The 16,501-nt window shown below is 53.6% G+C and overlaps 1 protein-coding gene across 1 annotated transcript in view; it reads right to left on the reverse strand.

Moving 5' to 3' along the window:
• Positions 1-16,269, reverse strand: part of LOC146075959 (eukaryotic translation initiation factor 4E type 2-like) — a 25,283-nt gene extending 9,014 nt beyond the window's left edge. Inside the window, exon 1 of the mRNA XM_083185683.1 lies at positions 16,074-16,269. Coding sequence (XP_083041809.1) covers positions 16,074-16,142 — 69 coding nt within the window. The 5' untranslated portion in view covers positions 16,143-16,269. The remainder of the gene's footprint in view (positions 1-16,073) is intronic.
• Between the last annotated feature and the right edge of the window lie 232 nt (positions 16,270-16,501).

The following is a 16,501-nucleotide window of genomic DNA, read 5'->3' on the forward strand; positions in this document are numbered from 1 at the left end:
CGCATACTGCCCCCACACTGTCTGCCCCTGCGCATACTGCCCCCACACTGTCTGCCCCTGCGCATACTGCCCCCACACTGTCTGCCCCTGCGCATACTGCCCCCACACTGTCTGCCCCTGCGCATACTGCCCCCACACTGTCTGCCCCTGCGCATACTGCCCCCACACTGTCTGCCCCTGCGCATACTGCCCCCACACTGTCTGCCCCTGCGCATACTGCCCCCACACTGTCTGCCCCTGCGCATACTGCCCCCACACTGTCTGCCCCTGCGCATACTGCCCCCACACTGTCTGCCCCTGCGCATACTGCCCCCACACTGTCTGCCCCTGCGCATACTGCCCCCACACTGTCTGCCCCTGCGCATACTGCCCCCACACTGTCTGCCCCTGCGCATACTGCCCCCACACTGTCTGCCCCTGCGCATACTGCCCCCACACTGTCTGCCCCTGCGCATACTGCCCCCACACTGTCCGCCCCTGCGCATACTGCCCCCACACTGTCCGCCCCTGCGCATACTGCCCCCACACTGTCCGCCCCTGCGCATACTGCCCCCACACTGTCCGCCCCTGCGCATACTGCCCCCACACTGTCCGCCCCTGCGCATACTGCCCCCTCCTGCACAAAATACCCCCATACTGTCCCCCCTGCACATACTGCCCCCTCCCGCACATACTGGCCCTACACTGCCCCCTCCTGCGCATACTGGCCCCACACGGTCCCCCCTGCGCATACTGCCCCCACACGGTCCCCCCTGCGCATACTGCCCCCCCCCCCCTGCGCATACTGCCCCCCCCCCCTGCGCATACTGCCCCCACACTGTCTCCCCCCTGGGCATACTGCCCTCTCCTGCACAAAATACCCCCATACTGTCCCCCCCCCCCCTGCACATATACTGCCCCCCCCCTGCGCATACTGCCCCCACACGGTCCCCCCTGCGCATACTGCCCCCACACTGTCCCCCTTGCACGCACTGTCCCCCTTGCACATACCACCCTCTACTGCACAAAATACCCCCATACTGCCCCCCTTGCGCATACTACACCTACTGCTCAAAATGCCCCCACACTTCTCAAAACACCCCCGGCGGGGCTAGTCCCACGGGCTTCTCACCCCCTGACCCCCCCCCCCCACTTACCTTGTCATCCTCCCTGCTTCTTACTCGACCGGGGCATGCCCCCCCCTTACCTCTGTCCTGTCTGGCTGGCACACCACCAGCTTCTCGCCCATCTTGCGGCACCCCTTCCCCCCTTTACTTACCCAGGCACCCAAAATCCTCTGCTTCCTGACGGCATCCCCACCAGCATCTCACGCGGCAGCACACACACACACCCCTTCTTACCCTGTGGCGACCCCTTCTTCCCGCTTGACGGACCACCCCCCACTTTACCTGGCGTGCCCCCTCCCCGCCTGATGGCACCTCCTGCCCGGCGGCACCCCCCGCACTCTCCTGGCGGCACACTCCCCCTACTTACCCAGGCACCCCAAACCCCCTGCTTCTCGCCCATCCGGGGGCAGCCCCTCACTGCTTCTACCTTACTTACCCAGGTGCCCCCTCCTCCATGCTTCTCACCCGCCCGGTGGGCACTCCCCCCTGACCTCTGTTCTTACCACCCATCCTTATCCCGGCGGCACAATTCCCCCCCTCTCGACGGGCACCTTCTAGGCCGTCGGCACCCTCCACTCCCGTTCTTACCCTTCGTCACCACCCGCTTCCCACCCGCCCGGCCAGGGGCTCCCCCCCCCACACCCCCCCTTTCCTCTCTCCTCTCTCCTGTACGGTTGGCACCCCACCAGCTTCTCACCAGGCAGCACCCCCCACGCCCCCCCATTCTTATCCTATGGCACCCCTTTCTTCCGGCCCGACGGGCACCCCCTCCCTGCTTCTTACCTGGCATACCCCCTCCCCGCTTCTCCATCTCCTGACCCGGCCACCCCCCCGCAATTCTCACCCATCTGACGGCGCCCCCCCCCCCTTCTTACCTAGGCACCCCAAACCCCCTGCTTATCTCCCCTCCAGCATCATCCCCCCTCTGCTTCTACCGTACTTACCCAGGCACCACCCTTGCCTCTCACCTGCACGGTGAAACCCCCTGTCCCCTGTTCTTACCCTGTGGCCCCTCCTGCTTCTCACCACACACATTCCCCCCCCCCCCCCCCCCCCCTGCTTCTCACCTATCTGGCGGACACTCACAACCCCCTCCCCCCCACACTTACCCGGTCATCCCCCCGCCTCTCAACTCCCCCCCCCCCCTTCCCGCACCCGCCCAGCGGGCATCTCAAACCCCCTGCCTGCTTACCCGGGCACCACCCCTTGCCTCTCACCTGCACGGGGAAACCCCCTGTCCCCTGTTCTTACCCTGTGGCCCCTCCTGCTTCTCACCACACACATCCCCTCCCCCCCCCCCCTTGCTTCTCACCTATCTGGCGGACACTCACAACCCCCTCCCCCCCACACTTACCCGGTCATCCCCCCGCCTCTCAACTCCCCCCCCCCCCCCTTTCCGCACCCGCCCAGCGGGCATCTCAAACCCCCCTGCCTGCTTACCCGGGCACCACCCCTTGCTTCTCACCTACTCGGCATACCCCCCTTGCATTCCCTGCTTCCCACCAACCCCCACTTCTCACCTGTCTGGCGGGCACCCCCCAGCTTCTCAACCGGTGGGCACCCCCCACCACTTACTTCCTGTTTCTCCCAAACCTGCCTGGTTCTTAACCTGTGTGGCACTCCCCGTTCTCACCCGGCGGCACACCCCCATCCGCTTCTCACTCCCTGGACACCCAACAGCTGCACCCTTCCCTCCTCCTCCATCCAACACCCGGCGCCTGCACCCTGCCCCTCCATTCATCTCCTACCTGGTGCTAGCAGCCTGCACACACAGCGTCCTCCCCATATTTCACACCCAGGACCAGCAACCTTCCTCCTTCCATTTCACACCCGGTGCCAGCAGCCTTCACACCAAAAGAGTGCTGGGACTTACTTTTACAAAATTGATGGGTCCCCGGGATGCGCTGTTCTATAGCACAGCAGGAGAGCCAGGGGCCAGCTGTGCGGGGGTCCTCGGGGATGCACTGTGTTCTGCCCAGCTGCAAAGCAGGAGAGCCCAGGGGACAGCGCTGGTGAAAGGGAACCCCACCAATGCTGGTGAGAATGAGACCTGCCTCCTCTCCCCCTTTTGTGTTGCCCCCTCTTGCCTTCTTCACCCTTCTTTTTCCCTCTTTCCCCTTTTTCTCACCCTCTCTCTCTTCCCTGCTGCTGACTTTTTTTTCTCTCCTCTGCTCTCTTCCCCCCTGCCCACTCTTTCTCAACCCCCACTCTGCCACAGTCTGTCTCTTTCCTCCCCATCTTTCACCACGCTTCCTCTCTCTCCCTGGTGCTGTCTCTTTCGTTCTCTTCCTGACACCATCTCTTACTTCATCTTTGACACTCTCGTTTTCTTTCCCAGGCACCTTCTCTCCCCCATTCTCTCCCTGACACGCTCACTCTTGCTCCCATCTTTCTCTCTCTCCCTCCCTGACGTTCTTACTCCTGCTTGTAACTCTGTCCCTCTTTTGCTCTTCTTCCTTTCTCTGACACCCTACCCCTCACACCACTTTTTCCAAGAAGCCCTCTCCCTTTCTCGCACCCCTTGCCCTTTCTTGCTCCTCTTTTGCTGTGTTTCCCCAACACCCTCTTTGACATCACTCCACTCACTCTTTCTTCTGACCCCCCCCCCCCACCCAAGAGACTGCACCCTATCACAACCGACCACAGTGTTTCATTCCCCTTCCCACTGGCTTCACACCCAGTTGCATTGTCCCCCCCTTCTCCTAACTGTGCCCCACCTCTGGTCTCCTACTCGGCAGCAGTGTCCCCCCCTCCCTCCTAGTCACAGTAATCGCACTCAGTGAAAAATAAAGTGTGTGTCCCCGGGACCCCTCTTTGTTAAGTTGAGGTCCTACTCAAGGTACAGTTTTTGGGTCCCATCACATAACGCTTTTGAGCAGTGGCGTAACTACAGAGGGTACAGGGGGATGGCACCGCTATGGGTCACGGCCGCTTGGGGGGCCCCATGGCCCTGGAAGGCAATCCCCTGCATTCTTTTTATTCTCCAGGTGTTTTTTTATATTAATATTGCCGATCGGGCATGGCTGCTCTGCCAACCGACTGCCCAACCCCCCCCCCCCCCCTTAATTACCTGCCCCCTCCCTTCAGTGGCTGTACAAGAGACCCTGCACTACCAGTGAGGATGATGGCACACGAGACCTGCGCCACTGGTGCCTGGGCAGAGGAGACCTACTACACTACTGTTTGTACTGGGGGGGCTCCCCTCGAAACACAAACACCTACTCTCCCTCACCACCCTTCTTGCCTCTCCTCCTCCCTCCTTCTCCTCCCCAACACTGCCTCCTATCCCCTCTCTCACCCGCCTCTGTGTCAACTCTCCCCTCCTTTTTTTTGCTGACTCCTCAACCCCTTTTCTCTCTCCCCCCCCCCCCTTCTCTTATGTGCTCTCGCTTGTCGCTCCCCTACTGCCTCTCCTCTCTCCCCTGCGCCTCTCTTTCTGTCAGCAATAGCTCTCATCTCCTCTTTATTTCTCTCTCTGCCCCTAGTCTTTCTCCTTTTTCTCCTTCCCGCTCTTTCCCTTTCCTCCCTCTCTGACACTCATAAAACACTGCTGCCTCTCCCTCTTATTCCTCTCCCGCTGCTGGCTGTGAGTGGGGCACTGCTGCCTCTCCCTCTTATTCCTCTCCCGCTGCTGGCTGTGAGTGGGGCACTGCTGCCTCTCCCTCTTATTCCTCTCCCGCTTCTGGCTGTGAGTGGGGCACTGCTGCCTCTCCCTCTTATTCCTCTCCCGCTGCTGGCTGTGAGTGGGGCACTGCTGCCTCTCCCTCTTATTCCTCTCCCGCTTCTGGCTGTGAGTGGGGCACTGCCGCCTCTCCCTCTTATTCCTCTCCCGCTGCTGGCTGTGAGTGGGGCACTGCCGCCTCTCCCTCTTATTCCTCTCCCGCTGCTGGCTGTGAGTGGGGCACTGCCGCCTCTCCCTCTTATTCCTCTCCCGCTGCTGGCTGTAAGTGGGGCACTGCTGCTTCTCCCTCTTATTCCTCCCCCGCTGCTGGCTGTGAGTGGGGCACTGCTGCCTCTCCCTCTTATTCCTCTCCCGCTGCTGGCTGTGAGTGGGGCACTGCTGCCTCTCCCTCTTATTCCTCTCCCGCTGCTGGCTGTGAGTGGGGCACTGCTGCCTCTCCCTCTTATTCCTCTCCCGCTGCTGGCTGTGAGTGGGGCACTGCTGCCTCTCCCTCTTATTCCTCTCCCGCTGCTGGCTGTGAGTGGGGCACTGCTGCCTCTCCCTCTTATTCCTCTCCCGCTTCTGGCTGTGAGTGGGGCACTGCCGCCTCTCCCTCTTATTCCTCTCCCGCTGCTGGCTGTGAGTGGGGCACTGCCGCCTCTCCCTCTTATTCCTCTCCCGCTGCTGGCTGTGAGTGGGGCACTGCCGCCTCTCCCTCTTATTCCTCTCCCGCTGCTGGCTGTAAGTGGGGCACTGCTGCTTCTCCCTCTTATTCCTCCCCCGCTGCTGGCTGTGAGTGGGGCACTGCTGCCTCTCCCTCTTATTCCTCTCCCGCTGCTGGCTGTGAGTGGGGCACTGCTGCCTCTCCCTCTTATTCCTCTCCCGCTGCTGGCTGTGAGTGGGGCACTTCTGCCTCTCCCTCTTATTATATTATACTGAACTAATGGGCCCTACACACGGACCGATAATCAGCCACTTTCTGAGCGATTTTACATAATTTTACTAAACCGCTTAAAAAGTGGCTGAATATCGCTGTGTGTGTAACCCACAAAGCGATATGGATGCGCAGCCCCGCGGGACCCCGATGAATAACAGCCCTGCCTGTAAATTTAAACTGATCACTCAGAACGCCTTGTACATCTCTGCTGTGTGGTGGCTTCTGAGCGATCACTGAAGGGGTCAGCCCGGCCGGTCACACAGCCACTTCGTTCCTATAATGTCTCAGGTACCTGGCCGCCCAACTCTCACTGTCTGCCTGCAGCAGGAAGCTCTGACCAGCGGGAACTTCCTGTCTGGCGGGCAGCGATGGCGGACAGGGGGTCCCTGCAACGTATGTGAGATTATCAGCAGTGTTCCTGCAGTGGATGGGAACTATTAGTTCCCATCTGCCGCAGAGACCCTGGCGCTGACTTCACATACGCTGCAGGGACCCGCTGCAGGGACCCCCTGCCGGCCAGCGCTACCGACCCTGTGCTGCCAGACCCCGCTGCATGCCACCCACCAGCAGGCAGGGGGTCCCTGCAGCTTATGTGAGATCAGCGACGGGGTCCCTGCAGCTTATGTGAGATCAGCGGCGGGGACCCTGCGGCGGATGGAACTACTAGTTCCCATCTGCCGCAGGGACTCCGTGGTGACTTCTCATACGCAACAGGGATCCCCTACCCGCTAGCGCTAACCGCTAGAAGCACCCCTCTACCTCTAAGATGCCCTGTGCACCTCTTCCAAGATGCCCAGCTCCCTTCTCACCCTGAGATGCCCAGATGCAGCACCCGGACCCCTTCCCCACTCACGGCAATTCCGCCCCCACTTGCAGCACCCGGACCCTCCCCCACTCGTGGCACTTCCGAACCCCTCCTCACCCTAAATAAACTGACCCTTGTGGTGGCCTTGTATCAGCGGTGGTCTTGGTCCCCCTCATCCAGCGGTGCGGAGGAAATAAAAATTTAAAATGGCCACGGCCAGACAATCATGGCTTGTCATTGCCCCAACCCCTGGAGCTGGCTATATTAACCAGTTCAAGACGGGGCAGCCAGTCCGATGGCGGAGGGGGAGCAGAGAAGAGCTCCAGAAGAACAATCCCTGAGAGGTGGTGGAGGCCATGCAAAAGAGCTGCCCCAGGTGAAGACTCCGCAAAAGCCCTGGGGGGGGCAGGAGCCCCCCTGGGTGAAGACAAGATGAAGTTTAATAAAATATTTAAAAACCTGTGTTTTTTTTTTATAGGGGGGCTATAGGTACCAGCAAGGGCGTAACTACCATAGGTGCAGGGGGTGCAGCTGCTATGGGGCCTATCTTGCCTGTCAAAGTATCATGTGCTGTATACATTTTTCAGCATTAGATGATAAATAGGGATCCTTAAAAACTTTTGCTATGGGGCCCACATATATCTAGTTACGCCACTGGGTACTGGCGAGCCATTAATGCCCCACATGCTGGTACCTGTGGTTCTCCCAAGTGGGGCAGGCTTGTGGGATACTGGGAAAAGTCTTAAGTCCTTGCAGGTACCCTCTAATACCCAAGGTCTTAAGACGATGCCCAGTATCCCATAAGGACTTTGTGAAAAGGAATTACCGGTAGGTATTAAATTCCTATTTTTACGGTTTAAACAAGCTATCAACCCTGCACCCACCGCTCAGGGGTGCAGGGGATAGCCTCGGGCTTCAGCCCAGGCCTGGGTTGATTAGTTAGGGTGGGTAATGTTTTGGCCATGGGACCCCATCGAGAGTGTTCCCTGGCTACGGCATTACACCCCCTTCTAGTGGAGCCTGGTGCTGGTCCCCAAAATACGGGGGACCCCTATTCATTTTGTCCCCTGTATTTTGGAAACCAGGGCCGGCTCAAGAGCCTGGTGCGTGTCCTCCATATCTTGGGAATCAGGACCACTCTGGGATGGTCATGAGGGGAGGGGGGGGGGGGCAGGAGGAGAAGAACCCCACGACATTTTTTTTTTTAGATTCAGGGTATGGCCGCGTAATAGTACAAATTCACATTACACCACACAGTAGTGCCACTTAAACACACTACACCAGCTAGAACCACTTGGACACACTGAGCCAGGGTTACGCACACCATAATGCCTGTTAGGCATTATGCCACGCACAGTCATGCCCATTATACAACATACCACACCATTATGCCCATAACACAACATGCCACACACCGTAATGCCCACAATTTATGCCACACACCGTAGTGCCCCAGTACTCCTGCTTATACATACTGTATGATGCCTCCAGTAGTGTGTCCCCCCCCCCCCCCACACACACACACACAATTCCTAAAGTAACACCATTACAGATAATGTCCACAAATGTTCCACCACATAGGGGCAGATTTATTAATGGGGCTATATACGTTTAAAATAACAGGTCCCGCTTCTCCTGCATAACGAAGAGAAGTGGGCACGCTTATAACCTTGATGTATGATGCAGGCGGCTGTCGATAAGGAGAGATGTTACTTCCTGTCTCCTCAGCTCTCCTTATTGGCGGCCAGGCAGCACTGCGCGAGCGCATTGTAAAAAAAAAACCTCTCCCCTGGCCGGCTCTCTGGGCATGCACAAGATCTTGACATTATCGCAAGATCTCCAGCGCAGCCCACAGCCAGCAGCAGGGCTAGTGCTGTCCCCACAGTTGGGAAAGGACAACACTAGCCCTAAGCTGAAGAAGCGGCTGTTAATACATCGCCCTGGCCGCTAATTGCTGGGGGGGGATTACAGAGGACAGCTGCGCCGAGCGTTACTCTTCAGGCTGTCCCTAGAGCCCATTAGGCGTGCTGTTAATACATATAAAAAACCGTAATCCCCCCAGTTAACCAGCATTAGGTGCAGATATGCACTTAACATTGGTTGATACTTCTGCCCTATAGCAACGCTCCTGCTCCCCTCTTAGCAGACATTTCAAATGTGGTCACTGCCAGACATTAGAGATAGAAAAAGAGTAAAGAGATGGGGTGAGGGGAGGGGAGGGGGGTGAGGCGAAGGCAGGTCTTGCTCCAGCATCAGCCTTCCATGCACTGGCTTTTACAGTTCCGCAAAGGCATGCTTCCCAGCGCTGGCAGCCCGTGCTCACCTGTAATAGCACCAGCTGCCAGCACTGGGGAGCAGTAGAGCACTGGTGGCAGGTAGCATCGGGAGCAGCAGTACTCCGACAGCAGGCCCCCAGTTGCAGCAGCGGATGACCCAGGGAGGAGAGTTCAGACAGCAGTGGCGGGTGGTCCAGGGAGCAGGAGTGCTCCGGCAGAGAGACCTAGGGAGCAGAGCTCTGGCAGCAGTGGTTGGCCCAGGGAGGAGAGCTCCAGCAGGCCCTGGGGAGCAGCGTGGGTGTCCGGCTCTGCCATGCTGCAGATCAGGGCACAAGAGCACAGGATGGCGGCTGCAGCACTCTTCCCACATGGGACACTGGGGGGGATTTATCAGTTTTCCTTATACACCAGCTGCAGCAGTGCGCGAGGCATCCCTGGGGACCCACTCAGTTTAGGGGTCCGCAGTTAGGGCTAAAATTTTGCGAACTCTGCTCTCAACCTATTACATTTGGCCCTCTGTCTCTCCTTTCTGTCTCTCGCTCATTGACATTCTCTCTGCTCGCACTCCTCCCTTTATCTTGCTATTCCCCTTTCGCATTTCTTTTTCTTGAATCCCCCTCTCCCTCTTTCTAGCTCCTCTCAATTTTTTGCTCTTTCCCAGACACCCTTTTTGTCTATCAAACCACTTACTCTTTCTTCTGCCCCACCTAAGAGGCATTGTAGTGACGGTAGATTGGGTAGATCAAAGGCAGACTATGTAATGGAACCCATAAACAGTGAAGTGGGGTCCCAACTGTATAAAGTGAGGGGTACCTGGGCCCCACACATTTTTGCACCTAGCACGATCACTGGTTGTGTAAGAGGCATTACGGTGTTGGGCATAATGTGTAAGGGGCATTACTTTGTGTGTGGCATATTGTTTAAGGGTCATTAATAATAATAAAATAACGAGGGGAGCTTGAATGGAAATATAGAGCTATGGATTGTTTGGATAACCCCCCAAACCGGTTTCTTGCCTAGGGCCCCATTGAGCCTAAATCCGTCTCTGCATCCTTCCCACCACCCCTTCCTGCTCTCACAATCATAGGCATGTCCCTCAAAGCCTGCACATCCTACCTGCTATAGCATGTAGTATTTGACCCTAAATTGTGACCTGGAACTCATTTTAAAAAGAAAATTAGGGTCCCCGGGGACGAGCTCTTCTGACCCTGACATGAGCTGGCAATGGCGGGCAAGGGGAGGGAGACATGCAGGAGCGGTTAGGGAGATGGGGAGCAGCGGAGCCAGGCAGATGGTTACTTGCATGAGAGCACAGCGCTAATGTATGGGAGACCTATTGATGCTGGTAAAAGGAGATCTGCCTTCTATTCCCACATCGCCCTTTCACATCATCTCACTGCCCAGCCCTCTAGCCCACTGTCACCTCAATCCATTTCACCTTGCCCCTTGTTACATTACCACTTCCCATCGCCCTCTTCAACTCACCCCCATCACTGCCCCATGTTTTTGCTCTTTCTCGCTCTCTACCAGTTCTCTTTTCTCTAGCCTATGCTCTCTCTCTCCAACCCTCCGTCACCCTCTCGCCCCTTCTGTCCATCCACTTTTTCTCTCCCCTGCTCGCCTCTCTCTCCCTCTGACAGGCTCTCTCTTCCCCCTCTCCACCTGGTGCAGTCTCTCTCCCTAAAAAACACTTACTCCATCTTTAACCATCAATTGTGCACTGAAAATCTTCATTGAATTCTACTTTTTGAAAAAAAAGACTAATAAAAATGATTGTATGGACTTCGTTTGTGTACATCATTTGAAATAACAGTTAAAGGAGGCTTGAAAAGACCAATTAGGAGATCACGTAACCCCACAAGTTGGCCAGGCCAGGCGCCACCACTAGGCAACTTTAGGCATTTGCCTGGGGTACCGCCCACTGGAGATCACGTAACCCCACAAGTTGGCCAGGCCAGGCGCCACCACTAGGCAACTTTAGGCATTTGCCTGGGGTACCGCCCACTGGAGGGCGGCACTTGGGCGCTGGACCCCCCCTGGCTCAAGGTAAGCAGTGCAACTCTCCCCCACCCCCTGCTACCCCCATGGATTAACACAGCTGCCCTTGCCGCATCAACTGCCAGCCCCTTCCCTCCCATGGAGCAATGCGGCAACTGCATCACAACCCTCCCCCCCCGCCCACGCGGTCCTATAACACCCCCCTGTGGTGCGACGTGGCAGCGGCGGATGCATCACCCACGCCTGGGCCGCTCCGGTGCCTTGCACCGTCCCTGAAGGTGCCATCCCACAACTGACAGATGTCTGATTCAAACCTCTGTGTATAGGCACACTTGGATTTATACCATTTTTATTTAGAAATATATATATCTGTGAAGTGACCCATTTACAACTTTTAAGTAATTTATTGTGCCACCTAAACCAATCAGTTACACAATTTGTGTCCCATAGTTCCTTTTGTATCCGTCCCCCATTCTGCCTCCTTGTGCCTCTAAAATCCAAGTCTGACCTGATTACCCTGGCAGCTCCTCGGGAGAGCTCACATACTATATGGCACTGGATGTAATAAATCCCTGGAAGCTGCAGGCGGAGGTTTCTTAATTTCATTCATCCGCCTGGCTCTTAGTGCCCCCACTCCCCCTACATCGGATGTGATACATAGTGGGTGCTGAGAAGCACCCTCGATGTGCCGCTGACGGCTGCACATAAGGGTTATCTGCTGTATGTATGTGTGTGTATGTATGTATGCTCTCCAGCTCTGATCTGAACGCACGGGACCGCGCATTGGATCAGATGTCATTCACATGCAATTTGGGCAAGATTCGAGTGAAATCGGGCCAAAATCACATAGGGTATGGGGGCCTTGACTGTGCCCTGTTATGACTATCTGTTCCTCTTCTGGCTCTCAGAGCCTTTGTCTGTGCCCCTTCTACCTAAATGTGCCAATATATGTGTCCTTTCTGCCAGTTTTCCTTTCCGTATCCTTTCCTCCTGTTTTTGTACTATCCTGTCTTTATTTCACTCCCTCTCTTCTCGCCTCCATGTTCCATCCATTGCCCCCACCACTTGTTGTATGCAACCTCATCTGTTTCAGTAGCACCCACAGCTTGTTCCATTCTCTGATCTGTGGTGCTTCAGTCAGTGCATACCAATTGCCCGCTATTCAGTGTCCCACTGGTTACCCATGAATACAGCTGATTCGCTTCTCCTCATCTGTGAGAACCAAGCTAGTCCCATAACCGTCTCCTGCCATGGATCTACACTTGCTGGCAGTGGCACCCGGTGGTAACTATCCTTCCTCCCACCCCCTGACTCCACTGGCCTGAGAAATCCAACTACGCCCACAAGCTCTCCACCTAGAGGAGTGTGGCTGATAGCTTCACCCCGCACTTCTCTTCTGCAAGGCTGATGTATTCACATTTGAAAAGAAAACACGGTTTGTGTGTGTGTGGGGGGGGGGGGGGGTGTCGGACATTTATGGCGTGCCTGGGCACACAACACACCCTCCCTTTACCCACTAGGATTTAGCCTAGCTATGTCTAAATGGGCTACAAACTTGTGGTCTAAAGGACCTGGTTCTTTACGCAAGTGTCTTGTAAAATGTGATGTACTTTTGGATTTAGCATACTTACATAAAATGGGCTGGAATCAAGTGGCCTACAGGACCTGGTCCTTTAGACCAGATGCTCATAAAATATCAGGTCCCTCTGCCCACTTGGATTTAGCCTGCTTATATAAAATGGGCTATAATCAAGTGGCCTACAGGACCTGGTCCTTTACACCAGATGATCATAAAATATCAGGTCCCTTTGCCCACTTGGATTTAGCCTACTTATATACAATGGGATATAATCAAGTGGCCTAAAGGACCTGGTCCTTTAGACCAGATGCTCATAAAATATCAGGTCCCTCTGCCCACTTGGATTTAGCCTACTTATATACAATGGGATATAATCAAGTGGCCTAAAGGACCTGGTCCTTTACACCAGATGCTCATAAAATATCAGGTCCCTTTGCCCACTTGGATTTAGCCTACTTATATACAATGGGATATAATCAAGTGGCCTAAAGGACCTGGTCCTTTACACCAGATGCTCATAAAATATCAGGTCCCTTTGCCCACTTGGATTTAGCCTACTTATATAAAATGGGCTATAATCAAGTGGCCTAAAGGACCTGGTCCTTTACACCAGATGATCATAAAATATCAGGTCCCTTTGCCCACTTGGATTTAGCCTAATTATATACAATGGGATATAATCAAGTGGCCTAAAGGACCTGGTCCTTTAGACCAGATGCTCATAAAATATCAGGTCCCTCTGCCCACTTGGATTTAGCCTACTTATATACAATGGGCTGGAATCAAGTGGCCTAAAGGACCTGGTCCTTTACACCAGATGCTCATAAAATATCAGGTCCCTCTGCCCACTTGGATTTAGCCTACTTTTATAAAATGGGCTGGAATCAAGTGGCCTAAAGGACCTGGTCCTTTACACCAGATGCTCATAAAATATCAGGTCCCTCTGCCCACTTGGATTTAGCCTACTTATATAAAATGGGCTGGAATCAAGTGGCCTAAAGGACCTGGTCCTTTTACACCAGATGCTCATAAAATATCAGGTCCCTCTGCCCACTTGGATTTAGCCTACTTATATAAAATGGGCTGGAATCAAGTGGCCTAAAGGACCTGGTCCTTTACACCAGATGCTAATAAAATATCAGGTCCCTTTGCCCACTTGGATTTAGCTTACTTATATAAAATGGGCTATAATCAAGTGGCCTACAGGACCTGGTCCTTTACACCAGATGATCATAAAATATCAGGTCCCTTTGCCCACTTGGATTTAGCCTACTTATATACAATGGGATATAATCAAGTGGCCTAAAGGACCTGGTCCTTTAGACCAGATGCTCATAAAATATCAGGTCCCTCTGCCCACTTGGATTTAGCCTACTTATATACAATGGGATATAATCAAGTGGCCTAAAGGACCTGGTCCTTTACACCAGATGCTCATAAAATATCAGGTCCCTCTGCCCACTTGGATTTAGCCTACTTTTATAAAATGGGCTGGAATCAAGTGGCCTAAAGGACCTGGTCCTTTAGACCAGATGCTCATAAAATATCAGGTCCCTCTACCCACTTGGATTTAGCCTACTTATATAAAATGGGCTATAATCAAGTGGCCTACAGGACCTGGTCCTTTACACCAGATGCTCATAAAATATCGGGTCCCTTTGCCCACTTGGATTTACCCTACTTATATAAAATGGGCTATAATCAAGTGGCCTAAAGGACCTGGTCCTTTACACCAGATGCTCATAAAATATCAGGTCCCTTTGCCCACTTGGATTTAGCCTACTTATATAAAATGGGCTATAATCAAGTGGCCTAAAGGACCTGGTCCTTTACACCAGATGATCATAAAATATCAGGTCCCTTTGCCCACTTGGATTTAGCCTAATTATATACAATGGGATATAATCAAGTGGCCTAAAGGACCTGGTCCTTTAGACCAGATGCTCATAAAATATCAGGTCCCTCTGCCCACTTGGATTTAGCCTACTTATATACAATGGGCTGGAATCAAGTGGCCTAAAGGACCTGGTCCTTTACACCAGATGCTCATAAAATATCAGGTCCCTCTGCCCACTTGGATTTAGCCTACTTTTATAAAATGGGCTGGAATCAAGTGGCCTAAAGGACCTGGTCCTTTACACCAGATGCTCATAAAATATCAGGTCCCTCTGCCCACTTGGATTTAGCCTACTTATATAAAATGGGCTGGAATCAAGTGGCCTAAAGGACCTGGTCCTTTTACACCAGATGCTCATAAAATATCAGGTCCCTCTGCCCACTTGGATTTAGCCTACTTATATAAAATGGGCTGGAATCAAGTGGCCTAAAGGACCTGGTCCTTTACACCAGATGCTAATAAAATATCAGGTCCCTTTGCCCACTTGGATTTAGCTTACTTATATAAAATGGGCTATAATCAAGTGGCCTACAGGACCTGGTCCTTTACACCAGATGATCATAAAATATCAGGTCCCTTTGCCCACTTGGATTTAGCCTACTTATATACAATGGGATATAATCAAGTGGCCTAAAGGACCTGGTCCTTTAGACCAGATGCTCATAAAATATCAGGTCCCTCTGCCCACTTGGATTTAGCCTACTTATATACAATGGGATATAATCAAGTGGCCTAAAGGACCTGGTCCTTTACACCAGATGCTCATAAAATATCAGGTCCCTCTGCCCACTTGGATTTAGCCTACTTTTATAAAATGGGCTGGAATCAAGTGGCCTAAAGGACCTGGTCCTTTAGACCAGATGCTCATAAAATATCAGGTCCCTCTACCCACTTGGATTTAGCCTACTTATATAAAATGGGCTATAATCAAGTGGCCTACAGGACCTGGTCCTTTACACCAGATGCTCATAAAATATCGGGTCCCTTTGCCCACTTGGATTTACCCTACTTATATAAAATGGGCTATAATCAAGTGGCCTACAGGACCTGGTCCTTTACACCAGATGCTCATAAAATAACAGGTCCCTTTGCACACTTGGATTTAGCCTACTTATATAAAATGGGCTATAATCAAGTGGCCTAAAGGACCTGGTCCTTTACACCAGATGATCATAAAATATCAGGTCCCTTTGCCCACTTGGATTTAGCCTACTTATATACAATGGGATATAATCAAGTGGCCTAAAGGACCTGGTCCTTTAGACCAGATGCTGATAAAATATCAGGTCCCTTTGCCCACTTGGATTTAGCCTACTTATATACAATGGGATATAATCAAGTGGCCTAAAGGACCTGGTCCTTTACACCAGATGTTCATAAAATATCGGGTCCCTTTGCCCACTTGGATTTAGCCTACTTATATAAAATGGGCTATAATCAAGTGACCTAAAGGACCTGGTTCTTTAAGTGAGTCTTTTAGACCACTAGGAAATAGCCTAATTTTATTGAATTGGCTAAATCAAAGTGGATAGAGGGACCGGTCCTTTATCCCACTAGGAAATAGCCTAACTTTAATGAATGGGCTAAATCAAAGTGGATAGAGGGACCAGGTCCTTTAGCCCACTAAGAAATAGCCTAGTTTTATTGAGTAGGCTAAATCAGTGTGAACAGAAGGACCTGTCCTTTAGCCCACTAGGATATAGCCTATTTGTATTGAGTGGGCTAAATCATAGTGCCTGGAGGGACAAGGTCCTTTAGCCCACTATAAAATAGACTCAACCCGGCCGGCACACCGCACGCGTCCCCGCACCCACCTTGGATTTGGCGGCAGAAGTGACCTCATCCTCCGGGACGGTGACGTCGTCGCTCCCCGACAGCCCCATGTCCCCGCGCTGCGGCCGCCGTGCGTGAGACCCGCCGGGTGCCCACCTCAGCTCCTCCCGACACCCGCTGCTGCCGCCCGGCTCCTAAACCGGCGTGCCGACGTCAACGCGTCACCCTGGGGCGTGGCTGCCGCACGCTGTAGCACGTGACTGACTACAGGCGTGCGTGCGTGCTCCTGCTGGGCCTCCTGATGGCGCCAATGAACGTCGCTCACTCCTCAAGCTCCGCCCCCTTTCCCTCGCTTTGTCCTATGGAGAAAGGGGGAGGAGCAACATCATACCTCATAGAAGCGAGCGGAGGCGTTGCCCATGGTAACCACGCAGTGTGGGTAGATCAGTGTGTCGTCATTAATTGGTTT

This window comes from Crinia signifera, chromosome 4 (assembly GCF_055691185.1).
Source record: "Crinia signifera chromosome 4, ASM5569118v1, whole genome shotgun sequence".
Taxonomy (NCBI): domain Eukaryota; kingdom Metazoa; phylum Chordata; class Amphibia; order Anura; family Myobatrachidae; genus Crinia; species Crinia signifera.